Source organism: Suillus paluster (genome assembly GCF_016628075.1).
Source record: "Suillus paluster strain FC165 chromosome Unknown EDB91scaffold_14, whole genome shotgun sequence".
In the NCBI taxonomy this organism is placed as follows: domain Eukaryota; kingdom Fungi; phylum Basidiomycota; class Agaricomycetes; order Boletales; family Suillaceae; genus Suillus; species Suillus paluster.
In genome coordinates, this window is record NW_024537574.1 from 1 (window position 1) to 19600 (window position 19600).

The 19600-nt window shown below is 49.2% G+C and overlaps 10 protein-coding genes across 10 annotated transcripts; 2 read left to right on the forward strand and 8 right to left on the reverse strand.

Annotated features, from left to right (window-relative positions):
* Nucleotides 1–275: 275 nt before the first annotated feature.
* Nucleotides 276–1564, forward strand: EDB91DRAFT_1335289 (kinase-like domain-containing protein; the record flags this gene model as incomplete). Its single annotated transcript, XM_041325483.1, has 3 exons — nt 276–305; nt 351–566; nt 620–1564. The coding sequence occupies 3 exons, from the start codon at nt 276–278 to the stop codon at nt 1562–1564; spliced, it is 1191 nt and encodes a 396-aa protein (XP_041179287.1).
* A 147-nt stretch (nt 1565–1711) lies between these two features.
* EDB91DRAFT_1120399 (uncharacterized protein) lies at nt 1712–2226 on the reverse strand. Its single transcript, XM_041318187.1, has one exon. It carries the CDS (start codon nt 2082–2084, stop codon nt 1902–1904), a length of 183 nt encoding a protein of 60 aa, XP_041179288.1. The 5' UTR covers nt 2085–2226; the 3' UTR covers nt 1712–1901.
* EDB91DRAFT_145297 (general amidase) lies at nt 1930–4306 on the reverse strand. Its single transcript, XM_041326225.1, has 10 exons — nt 3952–4306; nt 3736–3895; nt 3567–3679; nt 3364–3506; nt 2930–3303; nt 2836–2882; nt 2480–2781; nt 2282–2424; nt 2103–2226; nt 1930–2048 (listed from the first exon to the last, which is right to left on the reverse strand). The coding sequence occupies exons 1-9, from the start codon at nt 4213–4215 to the stop codon at nt 2105–2107; spliced, it is 1668 nt and encodes a 555-aa protein (XP_041179289.1). The 5' UTR covers nt 4216–4306; the 3' UTR covers nt 1930–2048; nt 2103–2104.
* A 1842-nt stretch (nt 4307–6148) lies between these two features.
* On the reverse strand, nt 6149–7046 carry EDB91DRAFT_1080273 (P-loop containing nucleoside triphosphate hydrolase protein; the record flags this gene model as incomplete). The annotated part of the gene is made up of 4 exons (XM_041315204.1): nt 6149–6265; nt 6299–6678; nt 6737–6926; nt 6978–7046. 4 exons carry the CDS (start codon nt 7044–7046, stop codon nt 6149–6151), a joined length of 756 nt encoding a protein of 251 aa, XP_041179290.1.
* Nucleotides 7047–7725: 679 nt separating this feature from the next.
* EDB91DRAFT_1120418 (uncharacterized protein) lies at nt 7726–8494 on the forward strand. The gene has a single exon (XM_041318188.1). The coding sequence runs from the start codon at nt 7781–7783 to the stop codon at nt 8483–8485; it is 705 nt and encodes a 234-aa protein (XP_041179291.1). The 5' UTR covers nt 7726–7780; the 3' UTR covers nt 8486–8494.
* Nucleotides 8365–9081, reverse strand: EDB91DRAFT_1120420 (uncharacterized protein). Its single transcript, XM_041318189.1, has 2 exons — nt 8752–9081; nt 8365–8692 (listed from the first exon to the last, which is right to left on the reverse strand). The coding sequence occupies exon 1, from the start codon at nt 9044–9046 to the stop codon at nt 8753–8755; it is 294 nt and encodes a 97-aa protein (XP_041179292.1). The 5' UTR covers nt 9047–9081; the 3' UTR covers nt 8365–8692; nt 8752.
* Nucleotides 9082–9718: 637 nt separating this feature from the next.
* On the reverse strand, nt 9719–11454 carry EDB91DRAFT_1050091 (uncharacterized protein; the record flags this gene model as incomplete). Its single annotated transcript, XM_041313508.1, has 2 exons — nt 9719–10913; nt 10964–11454. Coding segments are annotated over 2 exons (1686 nt in total), but the record flags the coding sequence as incomplete, so codon positions are not given.
* Nucleotides 11455–11830: 376 nt separating this feature from the next.
* On the reverse strand, nt 11831–14783 carry EDB91DRAFT_1050050 (uncharacterized protein; the record flags this gene model as incomplete). The annotated part of the gene is made up of 7 exons (XM_041313506.1): nt 11831–12741; nt 12793–12982; nt 13040–13116; nt 13165–13627; nt 13682–13922; nt 13975–14113; nt 14171–14783. 7 exons carry the CDS (start codon nt 14781–14783, stop codon nt 11831–11833), a joined length of 2634 nt encoding a protein of 877 aa, XP_041179294.1.
* An 857-nt stretch (nt 14784–15640) lies between these two features.
* EDB91DRAFT_1120426 (uncharacterized protein) lies at nt 15641–17385 on the reverse strand. The gene is made up of 4 exons (XM_041318190.1): nt 17208–17385; nt 16485–17039; nt 16378–16429; nt 15641–16320 (listed from the first exon to the last, which is right to left on the reverse strand). Exons 1-4 carry the CDS (start codon nt 17310–17312, stop codon nt 15788–15790), a joined length of 1245 nt encoding a protein of 414 aa, XP_041179295.1. The 5' UTR covers nt 17313–17385; the 3' UTR covers nt 15641–15787.
* A 59-nt stretch (nt 17386–17444) lies between these two features.
* Nucleotides 17445–19237, reverse strand: EDB91DRAFT_1345683 (uncharacterized protein; the record flags this gene model as incomplete). The annotated part of the gene is made up of 6 exons (XM_041325854.1): nt 17445–17828; nt 17880–17994; nt 18049–18333; nt 18415–18588; nt 18645–19082; nt 19138–19237. 6 exons carry the CDS (start codon nt 19235–19237, stop codon nt 17708–17710), a joined length of 1233 nt encoding a protein of 410 aa, XP_041179296.1. The 3' UTR covers nt 17445–17707.
* Between the last annotated feature and the right edge of the window lie 363 nt (nt 19238–19600).

The window sequence follows — 19600 nt, forward strand, 5'->3', positions numbered from 1 at the left end:
GATACTGCAAACATTGCTCCTAAGGTATTTGAGGCCTGTGAATCGATTGGGAATGGTCCCAGACCTTCCAGAGGTCAGCATTATTGTGATATGGGAGGTTGGCTCAAATATCAGTATTTTGGACATATCTCCACGATCCAACCGCCGTTTTTCTTAATTGTTGGCTCATATCCATCCTATCGATACCCTCTATGATATGTACCAGCCCGCCAAAAGATATTTTTTCACAAGTTTGAAACCTATTTCTATTTTGACCCTATAAGTTCACTCGGAGAATGTCGTTCATGGTGACCTTCATCCTGTATGTAAGATCGTCCTTCGTGGATGTGGCATTTATTCATATGTCTCAGGTGAATGTTCTCATAGATGGTTCGGGGAGACCGCGCCTCACCGATTTTGGTCTCGCGGCGGTCCCGGGGGACGCAGACTTACAGTTGTCTACAATGACTATGACCCGCAATTTGGATTCTCGATGGCGTGCGCCCGAGGTGATTGGAATCGAGCGTGACCCTGAAAGACCTACTTTCAAGAGCGATGTCTATTCATTTGGCGGTGTCATGTTCTTTGTATGATCTTTTCCGTTTTTTGTGTAGCTCTTTGCTAAGCTTTCACCACACAGATCATCTCGGGGGATGTACCATGGAAAGAGAAGAAGCATTCCCATCAAATTTCGATTGAGCTATCGAATAGAGCCGGACATAGGCGTCCCAACAACATTCTTGACGATCACTGGAAATTCATTCAAAAATGCTGGTCTTGGAACCCGCAGAATCGCCCAGTGGCAGCGGAAGCCACCGGGCGGAAAAATATCGTAATCTTTGGGGAAACAGGGGCGAGCAAACGCTCCCTCGTCAACCTCTTGGCGGGGAAGGAGCTCATAGCTCCCGAAGACCTAGGAGACGTGCAGCGTTGTACGCTCCGTTGGCAAGGTTATCCCATCGGCTTCGACGGCGACTTGTATAAAGTTTTCGATACCATCGGGCTCGAAGAACCGCAACTGGGAATCAAAGAATACCTCGAGTCTGTCGAGAACGCTTATAAGCTCGTCAAGGAATTGGATAAACAAGGCGGCATTGATCTGCTTCTCTTCTGCGTTCGCGCCGGCAGAGTCACAGCCACGCTTCAGAGCAATTACTGGCTCTTTAACGAATTCCTTTGTGAGAAGAAGGTTCCCATCGTTCTTGCGATCACGCACCTCGAAAGAGAGCAAAGGATGGAGGACTGGTGGGTGAGAAACCAAAGCACCTTCGACAAATATCAGATCCAGGTCGCTGGTCATGCGTGCATTACCACCGAGAATCGATTGGACGGCAGACACAGAGACCTTTATGAAGAATCGCGCGTCAAGATCCGCAACCTTGTCAAAAAAATTACTGCTGACGGTCAGAAGCAATCATGGATAGGAGGGGACAGCCTGTTCGTCTCGTTGATGCGTAGGTCGAAGGAGTTGATTTCAGGTAGTTCGAATGTGAGAAGGAGGGATCTTGTCCCTCATCTCACGAAGCGTTGCGGTGTTTCTCGAGAGGTCGCAAAGCAGTTGGCTGACATGATCAAGCAAGAGTAGTAGCCTTGACTTTCCCTCTTCGATAACTTATGCTCGTCCGATTGTAGACTTTGTCCTTGCCGATATGTAATACTTACTCGCGAATCTATCTATTTCATGACCTTGAATGCTGCCGCAGCCGCGCTGAGGGATCAAAAAGAGATGCGTGTGAGGATACAAGCTTCGAACGTCGAAGTTTGCATGGTGTACATGTAAGTGCCAAGGACATACATATGCAGTGGCTTTCAAGATCTATCGATACTTAATCTTGAGTGCCAACTGTGTGATGCTCTACACGAATGAACCACTCGCGGCGAAAAGCAATCTCCTAGTATCATAATCCCGAACTCACACACGGCTACAGCTTGAAGTGTATCATAAACTCCCGCGCACGTAGTAGGACTAGGCAGGGTGCAATCACGAAGTGGACTGCGCCAAAGTTGCTCAGACGCGCTTCCGATGTCAAACCGACCACACCGAAAGTTATCGCTTGTACAGGAGCAAGCTTAAGGTATAAATTGAGTGATTTGTTGTTCATCATTACTGTCTCGATAGCTACCCTTATTTGGCAGCTGCCAGCGCCATATCGACAATTTCGGTCATTTTTATGACCGCCTCTTCCTCCAGAGTCCGACCGACGAGTTGCAAGCAAACAGGTGCGTTCTTGAATGTCTCCGGGTCATCTAAACCAATCATCGGCCCATCAAAAAATCAATGAGTGCTGGGCAGACTACTCACACATTTCGTAAACGCCCTTATCAAAGTCGTCGTAAAAAGTATGACGAGGCTTCTTCGCATCGAGAATGGGGTCGACAACGGTCACCGGGAAAGTCGAAGCGGGATAGTCAAGCGCATTCCAAACAGTGGTGTAGTTAGTGTACCTGTGCATTGTGTCTCGTCAATAGTCCCAGACTCCACAAATGTAAAGACACTGACCTATTCTTCCCATGGGGAGTTGCTGTATACGATGAGGCTGGACAGATGATAGCATCGACAGGCCGTCCTGTACCAGTCTCTGATGCAGTTGCTTCCCAGTGGTCCAGATATTCTTTCCGAAGATCTTTGCGCAGCTTCTGCGCTTGCCAGAGCTGGTATGCGGTGATACCCATCTTCTTCGGACGAAAGGGTGCTGCCGCAACATCTGAGATGTCTAGCTCCATTGTTGCAATTATTGGCTCCCCTGTAACAGAAGTCGTGATCATGTAGTCCTCGGCAGAAGCGGCGTTCCAGATGTTCCGCTGCATGGCGTTGCTAGGTCAATAGGCGGCATAGTTAAAGTCATAACTCCTTGCCGTTGTATCCGCAAGCAACCTGTGCTTGATGGGCTTCCAGTCCACAACTACCGCTAAATGAGTAAATTCAATGCAAGAGCTATATGGGAAAAACCTTTGTGACCCGCTTTCTCAAGAGCCGCTTTGGTGACTTCCAGAGACCTCCTGATAGGCGGGTGGGGCACAACAACACCATCATCCCACATGATTGCAAAGCACAAATCCTTGCCAGATCCATGGTCTGCGAGATTGTACTCGTCTTCATGCCATTTCTTCCGAACCGCCAGAGGGTCTTTGAGCCATGGTTTAGTATTGACAACAGCTTTCATGAAGGCTTTGACGCCGCCGATGCTGTTCGTCATAGGACCGAATACGGAGTGAACCGAATCTTGGCCCTCGAGTGAGTTGAGGGCGCCGCAATACGGTACACGCCCGTATGACGGTCTCAGGCTGTATAGGCCGCAGAATGAAGAGGGAATGCGTATAGAACTGTCGAGAGGGCGTCAGAAGGCTAGTTCCGACGTCACTTCCAAAACCCAGCTTTCATACCCCCCGATATCAGAACCCACCCCCAAAGGGCTTCCTTTAAGTGCAACTAACGCACCCTCTCCTCCTGATGACCCACCCGGGGTCAGAGAACGGTTGTATGGGTTAGTCGTTCGGCCGAAGATATTATTGAATGATTCCGGCCACTGATGACATTTTTAGCCCCCGAGTAGCAGCCTAAATAATATTGAGGGGAGTACGCTCACCATGACTGTCTGCGGAAGGTTGGTACGGACGAATGGCACAGCTCCACACTCGATCAGAACGTCGACCAGCACTGCGTTTTTCTCTGCGTACCGCCCAATCCACGAGATATAGCCTGAGACCAGCGATTCATAATTCATTAGGCCCAGGGGATCATCGATCATTACTTGCCCATAGTAGTTTCTAGTCCCTTGACACATATTTGGTCCTTTAGAGAGATTGGCAGCCCATGGAGGGGACCGACGACCTTCCCTGTCTGTTTCAAGTGATCGTCTAGTTCAGCCGCACGGGCCAATGCACGATCAACAAAGATTTCCGTCAAGCAATTGACCTCATTGGCTGGTTAATACAATATCGTCAAGGAAATGTCCATACATATTGGCTCACAAGCTGGTGGGCGACAATCGCCCTCTTGTAGAATGCGGTGGTGACATCTACAGCCGTCCATTCGCCACACGCAAGTTTCTCCAACAAAAAATCCACCGAAGCATTCGTGATCTCGATTTCTCGTGTATTCAGAAGGCCGCACGTCTCCGGGAAACCAGTCACGTCCAGAATGGAGTCCGGAGGCGAAGTCACAAGCCAGTCTTGTGGAATGGACTTTAACTGCCTCTGTTTCTTGTCTGCGACAAGTTCAGTCCAATGCGGCATGTCGTATGGAATTGGACGAGGGTAAAATGATATCGAGGTCTAAAACTTGAAGAATGTTTCACAAAAGATAAGGCGGACAGAAGGCTCTCCGCAACTGATATTAATAACGAGATAAGGCTCTCGAATGAAGGTAGATAATACCCGAGGAAGCCTCGCCATCAGATACGCTTCCTTCATGAAGCTATGGACATGGCAGTTGCGGCGGATGACGAGCAGTCTTGCTCGAACGGTTCGCTGTTTGTTCGCTGGCAAGAAATCATCCTCAGAGGCTATTTCCGTATCATCTACAGATCACGACCACTTACTGCTCTACTCTTGATTGGCGGCCACTTCTACCATGCCGTTACGATCATTGCGGCAGAGATCCGCACCATTGAGACGCTTGTGCCAAGGAGGTAATACGGTACTCACAACAGTTAATGATGTAGCCTGAAAATGATTTGAAAGTGGCTAAGCTGCATGATACTCGACACCAAGGAAGCAGCCCCCAAGGCTCTGAAAGCAGGACACATAACTTTAGACAATTGAATCAGAAGCTGCGGCTTGAGTCATGCGGGTATGTAGCTAGTCAGACTGAGTTTCGAGAGGCAGACTCAGATTAATGCAATTGGGGCTGCACCGGCAAGTGCCGAGATTAATCTTCGTACTTGAACTTTGTTGGCGTCTCCCCATTCCAACCCTATGATATGCATAGTGGAGGGGACTCGGGTGCAGAGTCTGCTAGCAGAGTCGAGCGTTTCCGAGTCATGGATTATGAATATTTATCTCTCACCTTTGCGTTGAATGGACAAAGAACTACTACTTTTCTCCAGTACTTTCTGCAGCTGTTTACGTCTTCTTACAAGCTCTGAGATCTGAACGTTAACCCTCGTATTAGTGATGTATAACAAGCCGTGTACTCATCATTCAGTCAATTTCAGGTCATCCTTATTATTCTTCTGGCCAATTTACTCGCGACCTCAGTATGCTTAGTGGGTCCGTCCCTCCGAGTCTGACTCTTGCTTCTCGCGGTCTGGAAAAGTCAGATCTACCGCTTCACCAATCGTACTGCATTCGATAACTCTCTTCAGACACACTAATCAGTACGACTCGCATTCCACTATTATCTCACTCACGGTCTCTCCTTCCCAGGTGCTCGTAACATTAGCAGCCTTCCTAGCATGGCTCACCCCTACCGCCGCTCTCTAAGATGCACGTTTCAGAATAATCGTGTGGAGCCTCTCCCTATCGTACCAACTGCTTTCATGTCCCGACTGTCAACTGAAGAAACACAGCACCTTAGCTGAACTCACTACCTGGAGGTAGCAGGAACTATCCTTCCTAGTTCTACGTATGTTCTACTAGTCACATTCAACCATCCTGTTTACGAAGGAGTCCAGTATTTACATACTATTTCGTTCGTTGTGATCTCAGGTACCCTGCGCCGTTTACTTGTTTGTCCCTCTAGTCTTGCACACTAAAATTCACGCAAGCACAGAAGCAGTGGTCGCCTTGAACATGCGTCTCGTCACTGGCGCTCTATCAAGCCTCGGCAACCCTGTCTCGATCATTACCCGGGCCGAATGGATTGAAATTGCGGTGATGGGTGGGACAATCTCGACAGCGAGGTGCGGCTGAAGGCGGAGGTCTGCTTCTAGTGCCCTGCAGCGCTCCAGACCTTTACCAGAGTTTATTGGGGGCGGAATTTGGGTCGAATGGCGGAATTATCTCCCTTTGCGACCTAACGTTCTACACCATCAGGGCAGTAACATCTTTGATGCCTGCATACTTATCGGCAATGCAGTGGGCACTCCAGTCTAGTCATCAAGTCATGACGTTGTAGTACATGACATGTCGTGCGTGATGTAAGTACAAAAGAATTGGGTAAGTTACAATCATACTGTGGGCCAATGTCCAGTCCACTTCACAGAACTGGAATCAGCTACGACAAAGTTTATAAGTCGTCCTGGTCACGGTTGGGTGCTCCGACAAAACGAGCTAATTTCTGCAGTAAACTAGAGAGGAAGCTTCGCTGATCTTTGATACCAATGCCCCACGTCCTGTGAGGAGTCTGCGAGCAATGGTTTAGAATAGTCCTGCAAACCTCATCGTATGACTGTGCACGACGTTGGCGAATATCCGGGGACTCCGTGGGTTCATCTTTCAAAGTTGTGACACAAGCATATCCAGAGAAATGCATTCCAAACATCGCAAGCTGGTCCTTGTTCCTGTTCCACCAATCTGCCATCACCGGACGGAAGTCTTCAAGACACGTCACCACGACAATGGTGGGCACTTTGCTATCACGGATGACTGCCGAGAATATTTTGTAGTTGGTCCGCAGAGCCTTCGTGGCTCGCGTTCCGCGCACGCAATATATAAGAAGATGGACACCGTCTTCCTGGTTTAGGCCACGGAGGAATGCAGTCAAGTTTTTCTCAGCCACTGCCGCAGGCACTGTGCCCTTTGAGCCCTCATTTAATCCTGACGACATGTTAACAAGCTGCTCTGGCCACCAACTTCAGTGTGAAAGAACGCATACCTGCTGTATCCCACAGCCTGAAGCATTGCCCGCCGATCGTCACGTCATATGGAGCATGAGTAGCAGTACATGCGAGGGCGTCAGGAGATGTTTTCGCTACATCACGGCCCACGATGAGATTGATGAGCGAGCTTTTGCCCACTCCACTCTCCCCGTAGAGTACCACGTTACGCGGTCGACCTTGATTTTCCTATAGGAAAGATCAACCGCATTCGTTCGACCGAGCTCGCAGATCACGAACCTGTTGTGGATCTGTACTCCCTATGTCTTCCGCACTTGTCGTGTCTCTGAAGCCGTGACTGTCAGACATCTTCTCCAGTAAGTGGGTTGTACCCAATTAGTCCAGACTTCAAAAAGAGATGCGCATGAGCCTACCTCGCTTGGTATGAACCAGTAAGATCATTGAAGAGATGGATAACGGCTGCTGAACGTTTAAAGTAATTTGCTCCGTGACACGGCCAGAACAACGTGTTGCACCCTGTACCCGGAGTCCGGACTATTAAGGCTGGAATGCGGGAGCATTAATTAGAAAGCAAGATCCAGGAAACACCTGAAGCTTCGATATCAAAACGTGGCGAGGATTGAAATAGCAGCTAGACTGCTTCTCAGATGGCGCATGATGGGCATGGCTTGTGCATGTCCGTCTACGTACATAAACCCTGTCATTCGCTGCAATTTCAGATATTAAGTGTCGCCGAAAGATAGGGAACAAGGTGCTAATGACCTAAGATAGCTGCTAGAAGTTAGCTGCCTCCCCTGTTGAGCGCTCGAGCGTCTAAACATGAGGACAATGTAAAAATCATGAAAAACGCACCAAGAAAGCGTGTTTCGCGTGACTATGATTATACCAGTACTCAAATAGGTTCATTCTGGGGCAATTGGCTGCAAAGAGCATGGAATCGACACATACACAGGTATGGGTAGTGCTATATCCAAGGGTCGAACATCACTGAACACAGAAATGCCCCCATCGTCTAATAGAAAAGGGTGAACATCGTGATCTTTGGAGAGACAGGAGCGGGCAAAAGCTCCGTCATAAACCTCATGGCCGGGCGAGACATTGCGCACACATCGTCCGACTCTCACCGCTGCACTCTGCATTGGTCGGAGTACTCAATGGCCTTCGAAGATGGGACTCAATACCAGGTGTTTGACACGGTCGGCCTCGAGGAGCCCCGTCTACAAACCAAAGAGTATCTCTCCGCAATTACAAACGCATATGGCCTCATCAACACCTTGAGAGAGCGTGGAGGTATCGACCTCTTGCTCTTCTGTATACGCGGAGGCAGAGTCACGGCAACCATGCAGAGCAACTATAGGCTGTTCTTCGAATTTCTCTGCGAGGAAAAAGTGCCGCTCGCGCTAGTCGTCACAAACCTCGAAAGAGAGACAAACATGGAAGACTGGTACACGCGGAATAAGGGCCACTTGGAGAAGCATAACATCCGGTTCGTAGGACACGCATGCATAACTGCGGCGAATCTTCTCGACGGGAGGCACAGAGACAAGTATGAGGAGTCGCGGGGAATACTCCGTGATGTTGTACGGGCTCATTACAACGCATCGGTGGAAGGGTGGACCGGAGGGCAAGGATGGCTTGCTTCGTTCATTAGCAAGTTCGTGGAGTTCGTCGCTGGACGTCCCAAGAAGACGGATGTCATCGGGATCCTCACAAAACGATGTGGAATGACCAAAAAAGTCGCTCAGCAGGTAGCGCAGCAGATTAATAGAGGCGAAAATCAATCCTAGTATCGTCTTGGACTTACCACTACTGCTACCATGGTGCATAGACTCTTCCCTCGCACGTACATACATTGTATGACCTACAACAACCACTTAAACTGACGAAGCTAGCGCACTTCATTGAATTGTTCAACGATGATCGATGACGGGTGACAAGGTCACTGAATGGACGACGTATAATGTCTTTCAAAAGGACACGACCAGCTACGCGTACTTCGAGACAACGTCAGTGACGAGAGTTGTGACCTTCTCAGGCGTAGATTCTTACATACCTCAATCCGACAAACTTCTCAACACGTCTGCTAGTTCCTCTTGAACCTGTTCAATCCTTGTCGCTTGCTTTTGCGCTTCTCCTGAATTGTGCATTCTCAACGCCGTCCGCGCTTCTTTCACGAACGCGTATGATTGTGTTGTGGACTCATCGACTCCTTCAACCCCTCTTGACTCGGACTGTGAAGGCGTCGTGTCGTCAGCAATCAGACCAGAGAGGTCTACAGAAGAAGCTCGCAGAAGAGCAAGATCACGTAGGGTGTCATGAAGAGGAAGAGGTTTGCTTTTTGATGTCATGATAAATCTAAGCTAAGTGCAAGACAAAGCCACGATCCAAGTAAGATTGATTTTTAGCACGTGAGGCCACGATCACGAAATTGTCAATATTGTCTGGATATTCAAATTGCAATACAATTCGTTACAATAAAGTAATACGCAACGAGCGTCGCAAAACAATCAAAACTATGATCTAGCTGGAGAAGTTGCACACGCGAACAAGTCCATAGAGTCATCAGAAGCCCACACAGCTGCAGGTGGATAGAGGGACAGTTTCCGTGATAACGAAGGCCTGGATTGTTTGGTACTGGACAAGACGCTGATTTTAGGAGGTTTAGGTCCACGTAGATTGACCCTATTTTTCTGCGCGTCCGCCAGAATTGAAGAGAAATTAGAGTGGCGTGGTTTGAGTGCTGGACGACGTTCCGCCACGGGTGAACTTGGCATTGGATTCTCTTTCTCGTCGTCTCCACCCCACCAAGAACAATCATTCGAGTCTTCCGCAAAGTTTTCGCTTCCCCGGGAGGAAGGCGAAGAAAGTACATGGCAAGCCCTGGATGCGGTGGATCCCAATGCGGACCTCGCGGACTTAAGTGGAACAGTGACACGAGATGAGCTCTTGGTCGCATATCGATGAGCACCTCTTCGCAACAAACGTTTGATGAAAATAGGGCTTTCGTGCAAAACAACGGGGACACTCTTTCGCTTTTTTTGAACATGAGCAGGCGTCTTCCGGATCCAGCAGCCAACCATTTCCTCCCACTCCCATTCTCCACTCGGTCTACGATGGTGCGTGTGGCGGGATCTCTTGCTCTGTCCTGGTAGACGAACAGCTGGGCTGCTGTCGGATGGACCAGCTCCAAATAACCGCCGCTCAGCCTCGTCTACGGCATCAATCAGGAGAAGCTTGACTCTCTGCATCTCTTTGGAGGTGCCTTTCGGGGTGCTCTCGAAGACACGGAGGGCACAAGCCCACAGGGAGGCATCCAGCTGGAGTAAATCGTGAATCCGCAAAGCCGACGAGGATTGTTGTAGCGACGTTATAAAATCTTGTGCGGAACTCCGATACATATGCTCAACGAGAGGAGTAAACGTTGTAGGAATAGGTGAAACCTCACGAAGCAGATGCAAGAGATATGAATCATAATCCGCCAGTGAATATATAACGTGAAGGTGTGTGGCGAGGATCGTGATCGTGTCAGGAAGTTCAGCTTGAGAAAGTTGAGGGGAAGAGTCCAGCCTCAAGGTATGCATTCCGTAGCGTCGACATCGATCGAGTAACATAACGACGGAGTCCATTTCGGGACAGCAGGATCGATCTGTGAGTGCTGCAGAGGCACTAGCAGTGACTGCGAACAGCCTGTTCATCCAATCATGCAAGCAGTCGCGGATAACCACAATATTTGGGCTTTCCTTCTCCTTCCCTTTTCCAGACTGACACGCAGTATGATAATTATGTATGGTTTCAACCAAAGAATCCAGGAGGGTAAGAAACGAGTCGATGTCGAGCACCTCGACACTGCGAGCGAACCTAGAGACCGCTTTGCTTGCCCATAAAGAGACGTCTGAACGAGCTAGGACATCAATAACCGCCCGCGAAAACGTTGAGACCGAAAACAGTGGAAATGTGCTGGAGGGGATTATGTTGCTGTTTCCGGATATCCATTTAGCGAGAAGATCAGCTAGGTAGGAGACATGGCCTGGGTGTGTGATTGGAGGAGGAGATGTCGTGGACAGGAATGCATTTTCAAGGATTACAGCGAGCAAACGACGGGATTCGTGGACTAGACCAAAAGACAAGCAGATGTCTAGAAGAGTGCTGGCAAGCGTGTGGTGGTGTGGACAAATTTCCAACACAAGGAAAAGCGCATGAGACGCAATCGAGTGTCTGCAGGTGGGACAATGAGACCGCGTAGATGCATGACCAGGCCCGCTCACCTTCGATAATAGGTTGGAATTGCGTCGTAGATGCCATCCACGGTTTTCATCAGCTCATCTTCATCTACAACTTCCTCTTGGCCGTCACGCCTGCCGACGCCACTGAGCGGAACGTTTTCTCCGACTACGAAACAACACATAGCTGCCAAGCTGGGGATTGGCTCCCCTGGCACCGTCCCGTGCGTGACCTGGAGGAGACATCGAAATGCATCGCATAGTGCGTATATCAAGCGAGAAAGCTCCAGGTCTTCTGCAAAACCTCTGTCGAAATGCAAGCTCCCTCTAGTGGCAGAGGGCGGTTGCCGAAGGAGAGCAAGTGGTGCAGGAGATTCGAGCGGCCAGTCTTGACTATGCGACAAGGACGCGCTGCGAGAGGCACTATGTCGAGTGGTGGTTAAGAACTTGCTCAAACTCAAGCACTTGTTGCGCAAAGGTCTCAGCAAACGGTTGATGCGTGATGTGGTAAGGTGTCTACCACTGGCGTCTGTCATGAACAGCAATGAGGCTACCAGGGCCTGTGGATCCAATGGGAAGACGTCTCTGGGCACCGCACAGCTATTCGAAGAGTTTAGGGGGACCGGGAAAGTATGTAGAAGCTGCACGCACAAGCCGAATGCTGACAGCAACGAGCGATGATCATGAAGTTGGAAATTGGAACCACAAGCGCGTCAATCAAACCCCACGTGACCGAAAATCCATAATTAACATGCATGAAATGTACGAATGCATACAAATGATGGTACAGTAGTGATTCATGCGTACATAAGTATCTGGTTTCATGGGTTAAAATGACTGGGTATGATAAGATTGTTAATTTAGAGAAGAAAACGAAGAAAAGGAGGCAGAAGAATGATGAGAAACAAATGATTAGGCATCACTGTCACTTGCATTACTGTCAGACTCGTCATTACCCCAGACAGCAAAGGCACGTGGATGATGTTGGTCGTAATCCCTCGAATCGACTCTATGATGGTTTCTGCGTCCCGCGAGTGTATCTGACATAGTAGGAGTCTGAAGATTGTCGTCAAATTCTCTGTCCTTGGGAATGCGACTACGAGCACTCAAGTATTGCTCTCGAGAATATATATCATCACGAGCGCCGCGCTGAGCGGCGTCCATGTTCGACAACGAGTCATCCGAGGAATTTGAGAGTGCGGGGGATGGCGTCCTTAATTGATGGTCAATGTGATGAGCACTAATATGAGGCGGACGGTGTGCGGGTCCAGCGAACCGTCCTGGAGTATCAACGCCAGAACGCAAACCTGATCTTGAGCGCGAACGAGATTTAGCCGAACGAGAGAATTTGAGCCGACGTCCTTGAGTGAGCGCAAACGCAGCCAACTCTGGTGTCGAGAGTAAATCGTCATCCGTCTGGGAGCCCGCTTCCCCGCGGGCTTTTGCGAGACCGACTGCAGCTTCTCTGGGTTTTAGCTCGTTGGGAATATGGATGGTATTGCCTCCCCTCGTCGAAGCCTCAGGAGATGAGTCATCAATGTCGAACTTGTCATCTTCCTCGTCAGACGTTGTCTCATCCTCCTCTTCATCCTCCAGAGTTGCGTCCAACATGTTATCTTGTTTCATTTGTTCAGGACTCCTGGTTTTCCCTGTGCTAGATTTCCGTGATGGGCCCTCTTCGACTACGACAAACGATTTTTGACGCTCGCGTTCATTCCACTTCAGGGTTCGTGAGATGGCATGGAACCAGTCGGTTGACTGTTTATCCGCACAAACAGTTGGGAAAGGGTATTTGGAAGCGGTTATTTTGATATGATCACCCTCTGCGAAAAGAAGTAAGCGACTGAATGAAAAGGTGATATCTAGTGACAGACGTTGCAATTCTACACGTCCTCGGCCGTCGAAAGATGCCCAAGCTGTGCTACGAGAATTGTATGGGACACATATTCGAAGCTCCATGCTGTCGGGAAGAAGCATGGGACGGAAGGATAGCGTGTGAGGGCAGATGGGACTGATGAGGATTGCGGGTATCTCAGGGTGAACCAGGGACCCTCCGGCAGATAACTACACCGAGAGAAAGAGTTAATATCGGTAACTGACTAGCATTGGTGAGAAGCTTACGGAATAAGCAGTGGAACCGGTGGGCGTGGATACACAAAGCCCATCGGCTTGCACGGTTGTCATATGGTGTTCGTCACCTTCAGAATGATAAACAAATACCCAAATTGTAGGGAAGTGTGACGCACCAAACAATTCAAGCAAGCTGACATAGGGACTGGGTCCCCGGTCCACCACGAGATCATTGAGAACCTCAAACGTTTCGACTGGTCTCGTTGTGAAGCACATGATCTCCTTGTCCTTTGAACACTTGCCGCCCTCCAAGCTGGTAAAACCGCCAGACCAACCTCCTTCGAGTGCCTCCCACCCTCCTTTGTTGACGTCCTTCATCATAATTTCACCTGTTTCACCCTTTTTCACAGCCTTGCGGCACTTTCCCTTGTCGAACACAGCACGGTAGACTGTACACGTAAATCGCATGCGTAGATTGACACGAATACCGGAGTCAATGGCTGAGTCTACAACCGCTTGGTGGTCAGCGAAGTCGAAATTAGTGAGGAAGCCAAGGGAGCCGAGTGCGAAAGGGAGAACGGGAGGAACAATTCGCTGAAAGAGCCATGATGTAAAAAGAACAGTGCCATCTCCCCCAAGCTAAGAATCGAAATTAGGAATCTCAACGAGATGCAAGCAGGGTAAGCTGCTTACCGTGATGACAAAATCAAATAGATGTGGACTATGGCTACACATGTCACTGGTCCAGTACCGTAGCTGACCTTCCTGGTGTCCGTTAAAGTCATCTTGCTGAGTGGATGACGATGATAAGGAAGAGAGAGAATTGCTGCTAGACGACCGTCTTCGTGGGAGAGGCTCAAACAATTCTGGATGATCTCTCTGAATGCCTGTGGCATCGAACCTTCTTGAGTTGCGCAGTTGATGGTCTACATAGCTGTTGAAGGACTTGTAAATCATCGTGCATGATACAACGCTCAAAAACTTACACAATGAGGCCCCGACCCCCTTGACGAGGTTTGAGCATCAGATACAATGCAAGCTCGCGCGTCAACTTAATGAGGCGGTTATCCCTGGCCTTGGTCACGATGAGGACACTCTGGATATTGGACCTTATTCGAGCACGTCCTGAAGGAGAAGTATTGATGAGTAGATGGAAGGACTGAGGATAAGGACATCACTCACCGAGCTGCTTGCTCATTTCACGAACCCCAACTGCTGTTTCCGCCAGCTGTTTCGTCAGGTTGCCGCCATAAGAATCGGACTCGTCATCTTCCGAGAGCGTATGGCTGCCCCCATCAGGACAAGGCAACTCAACGGTGTGTTGACGTTGCTGAAGAGCCCTGGCGACGCCGACGTCTGATCCGATTAACTCGTTCTCCTTTGCATGGACTTCGAGCCAGTCTTGTAGGGAGGCTCCCTTATCTAGATGAGAATGGACGAAACAAGGTGACTTTGCGGATAGATTCCTGTGATCGATGGGCATTGATATCGGTGAAGTGGTACTGGGACTGCAGCTTAAGCTTGAGCTTGAATTTGATCTGGGAGATTCGATAGATGGAGGTGCCACAATGAAGTCACGACGAACTGCCGTTGTGGGATTATTACATCCTGGACTTAGCCGTGCCAGCGTCTTTGCTACTGTTGCAGGCGACTGCTGCTCTACAACAACGTCATGATGCCAGATGATATTCGTATGCAGTGATGACAGTGACGATAGCGACGATAATAGGGAGGGCCGACTGTTTCTTCTGGATAACGATGGTCGAATCACGTTCTCTGTAGGTAACTGGGCCATATCGTACTCTGGTCCGTCCGCTGGCGAAGTTGGTGGAGTGGAATACGTCTCAACCTCCTCAGACATTTCAGGCCGCCAGCAATTGTCCTTGAAATATATATCCGGGAATTATTAGGCGAATGCAGCTGGGAAGTTATATCCTTTGATTCCTAATGCATTTGCACTTTATATTTGTCCGCTTCCTTTGCCCGATGCTTACTTCCCAAGTCTCCCAGACAACTCAGATGCCCAAGGTTCCAACCACCCTGATGCGGCTGATACGTCTCTCGATGGCAATGTCAAGACATGATCTTCATTTCCAGCACTGACCAGTATCGCCACTGGGCACAATACACTATTTACACATCGAACGTGTTGCTATTCTTCTCACAACAGTCTTGATCTCTGGGACCGTTCACACCTAATTCAAAATGTCATCTGGTACAGATTAGACGAGGCATATATTCCCATCTTTGCACTGGATATCCTGAGGAACACTTCCTTCTGCGCAGGGGCTGTTCGTTTGATCATCTCCTGTCACTGCTGTTTCCCGCTTGATCATCAATCAAGATGTCAACCTGCGTCACCTCATCGGGACCTGCTTACGCAAGGACTGCACGCGATCAGCGGCCTGGCTCGGCCTGAGCGTTTCATGTCGTATTCAAGCACTTTATAAGGCGGCCTTGCTGAATCTCTATAGCACCCAATGACTAAGACTTCCATGGACACCTGCCAGTGTCTCAGCAACGCCCGGTGACCCACGATTGATTCTGGATGACAATATTACTATGACAAAGATTATGCCTCTGGATGTTGCGGCCTCTCAAGGTTAACCCGTGTGAAAGATTGCGAGAGGGACTTATCAGATAATCGCTTGTCGATACACACGAACACACACGAGTTCTAAGTCTCCAGAAGCTCCCTGGTCTTCCATCCATTATTAATCTCTGATTCCGACGTCTGGGTATTTGTCATAGTGCCATAGTAACCAAGTGGGTCGTCATGCTTCTAAGTTAAAGAAGCAACTAAAAGAATACTGTACCCCGCAAGACAAATCTCTCCAGCTTTCTGTAATCTGGTCGGTCTTTGGCTACGGCCCACAACCAGATATCTAGTTCAGGCAATGTAATATCTTTCAGCCATTTTTGCTCTTCACTGAGTTGTCCCTCGCCCCTCGCATACTCGACTATTTTCTCGCAAGCATGTACCGCAGCCGCACGCAAAATATAGGCCTGCTCCTTCGTGAGTACAGGACCATCCTTCGGGGGTGTTTTCTTGGTATCTCGCGCAACCACCTGTGAAACCTCAGGAGGCAAAGCCAGGAGTGCGTTAATCTTATCTTCGCTCTCGGCACCAGGAAACAATTTATGAAGTTCGTGAGATGTTGCGCCGCTCAGGTCCAAAACTCCCAAATGGACCAAAAGGGACGGCAAAACATTATCGGTGAAAACCGGTGCCTGAGCTGTGCTGGGGATGGGAAATGGTGGCGAAGGGGAAGAACCAAAACGAATCTTTACTGCATGGATCAGAAAAAGTGCCTTTTTGAAGCAGTACACCGCTTTGAAAGTTTGATGAGCACGAGAACAATCTTAATTATGATCAGCCGTCCACTCACGTTTCCCGTTGACAACCGCCATGTCGCGGAAAGCTGGAATAGCTCTGACGAGCTAATTCAAAATAGTTGATTATTCGATGATTGTGATGGGAAAAATCGCAACCCACCCTCTCAAGCACAATTCCAAGACTTGCGTTAGGATCTGCTTTTGCCCCTTCCTTCAAGCTCTCCAAAACAAGGCTCCCTAAATCTGAATAGCCTGAAGCCTCCAGGATTTGACCCGTCTCGGTGAGAGTTGAGCTGATCAGTTTCACTAACTCATACATCGGTCCGCCAAGTTCGCCAACCGTGACACCGGAGATCTTTTCATGAGGCCGTTCGACGTGGATCGTGACACCCATATGTTGTGCGACTTGCTGTTCACTCATTGTCTTCATGCCTTTCGCAGAAAGTAAATCTCCCTGCCCTGTTGCAGAAGACAGATAAAGAGAGAACGTGAATGCCCGTATATTATCCCAAGCTCCTCGTCCTGTTTGTTCGTGAAGTGGCACTCGATAGCCAGAAGCGAAGTTGAGGAGAGAGAGAACAGACAGGAAGTTTAGCTCTGATAAGATCGAGGGGAACTTGAGGGGGAATGCGAGCCCATGAGAGCTTGAGACACGATGAAATGAGGATCGAAAAGATGGAGATTCTAGGAGACGCTTGATAGCGGCAGCTTCGACCTGACGTGTCAACCAGTCAAAGGTTGTTCGCAGGAAGAAATTTGTAGTAGATCGATGCCAAATTGATGCGATAGATCGCAAGGACAACAATGAATATAGATGGGTGAAGAAAAACACAAATACAGAGCGGAATACGGAGGAGCAATATGTACTCGTCAAAAAGCTCACCTTGATATGTGCGGTCGCTGTCACAGTCCGGCAAGACTCTTTAATGGACGAGACAAACGTCCCAGGGGAAGGGAAATCAGGTTCCACGGGCCTAGAACTATGCATCTCGTATATACGCAAGACTTATAAAGTGAAAGATTTAGAGATTGTGGTACATAACCATAGACGGTTGGTGGCTGTGCACAGGACCTTTTGAAGTCGTGCTTACAATTCTCTACAACCAGGATTCCATCTTCAGCGACGCATGAGTGATACGATCGACTATTAATCCCCGAAGGTTCAGCGCTTCAGTCCAACCAATACTTAACGGGCAAATACAGGAAGTCAGTTCCTAGGAGCAATCCACTAGTCATCGATCGTCCAGTCTACTACTTCTTGTTTCAGAACTTCACCTCCTCACATGTTTCCCCAACATACGTGCATCCCATGTGGACTCGTAGTAGGGTATTCACCGGATCCTCATCCTCTTAATCATCGGCATACTTGGATGATGGACATGCCTACTCAATGTTCCTGCCCCACAGCTCGAAGTACATCTTAATAGTGATCTGAGGTTGTCCACAAGCGAGCAGGTATTCATACACTGCGCGCCATGCGCTATCCAACGCTCCGACGACCCATCTGCAGGTTACATGTGTAATCACCGAAAAACCCCAGCTACGTTTCACTCACGCATGGCGGGTGCTGATGGCCTCTCTAGCGAAATGCAACCTCTTGTTGTGATTTGGTACAGTGAGAGACGCATATAAATACTGAAAATCTCCGGGCCCGAAGAACGCAAAGGCACCTGTAGCAGAGGGAGTGAATAACCATTGGCTAACATCAATATTCATAGACTCACCCATGGTAAGCGGGTTGTGGTTCCGGTCCCATGCATGCGTATCCACGTGCTGATCCGGTGAGAAACTAAAAGGGATGTTGTGGACTTCTTCGAGATTGCGCAACACGATTTCCTTCAGTTGCTCGTTGTACTCTGTTTTACCGGTGTTGATGAGTGGTCCCAAGCGTTCTGCGTCATTTGTCCAACAGTAGCTCGCGTTAAGCACCGCGGACGGCGCGCAAGAATCCACTCCGTCAGAGGGGTAGACAGCAATTCGAATGGAAAGGTCGGTAAATGATTGGCCTCCTGCGATACCGAACCGGTCCGTCCATCACGCTGATTTGAAGCGGAGACCGACCTTGATTGAAGAATCATACTGCAGCTTACGCAATGCATTTCTCTGCATCACAGCACCGGAAAGATCAATCGTCCGGAGGCCCGGCAGAGGGATAGTCGATATAACGTGCGAATATGTGCGCGGGCTAAATTCGCCCCACACAGAAACCTTCATGGCGTTGGAACCCTCAGAGATGCTCATCACGCTCTTGTTGAACTTGAGAACTGTCTCTGAGTACGAGAAGATGAGTCCGGAGCCAGCAGGTGCACTTACTTGAAACACTTCCATTCCACATCCCCAAAGGTCTGCGGCCCGGCCTTCGCGAATGCCAGCGCCTCAAGAAGTATCTCAGTTAAACTGCGGTCATACCAGCTGGTGCTCTCGTCGAATGTCTCACACCAGTTGATAACGTTGGTGGCAAGATGCATGGGCGAGAATTCGAGACTAACGCTGGGAATGTACTTGAACGACATGTAGGCGCGAAGCGAGTATACGTCATTCTTTCTCGTGGCGTCCCAGCCCTTGTGGGACTGCTGCATTAAATCATTCATGAGCATGCGGGCGAATGGCTCAACGATGTCGCCAACCATCTTTTCGACTTCCATGGCGACGTACTCAGACTCCACACCCATCTCCCGGGCGTGGAAGTCAGGCCCAGGAGACGATGTATCAGACTCGGTAACGTTCCTTGTTGAAGTAAAGGAAAGATCCTCTTGCCCTTGCCGTGAATTAGTTATCAATGAGTTTGGACTTTAGAGGTACCCTAAAATTACTGTCGTCGAGCTTCGAGTAGTCGATTAACTCGCATACGCGCTTCATAACGCCAAGCTTGTAACGGCCTTGAGCGTCCTTCTTCGGCAGGGGGTACCTCATGGCGCCAACATCCTAGTCGGCGGAAAAGCCAAGAAGTTATATGGTAAGTATATTTGGCGCAGTAGCATCGAATGAGTGACATATGTAGTAATTGTATTTTTTACCGTTCGGGAAACTCGTACTTGATGTCCAGCGAGTCTAGTATGAGGGCGGTATATAGACCACCAATTCCTGCGCCTAAAATTCCGACTGTGCCCGTCTCGCCATAGCCATCCTTGGGGAGCACAGGTAGCTGTGGGATCGGATGACGACCACCGGGAAGTCCAGGTAGCGGCGGGAATGCGAAGTGGGAGGGAAGCTTTTTGAGGAGATCATCGTGATGATGTTTCGACCCCAGTAGCCTAGCACATCACCTTCGAAATC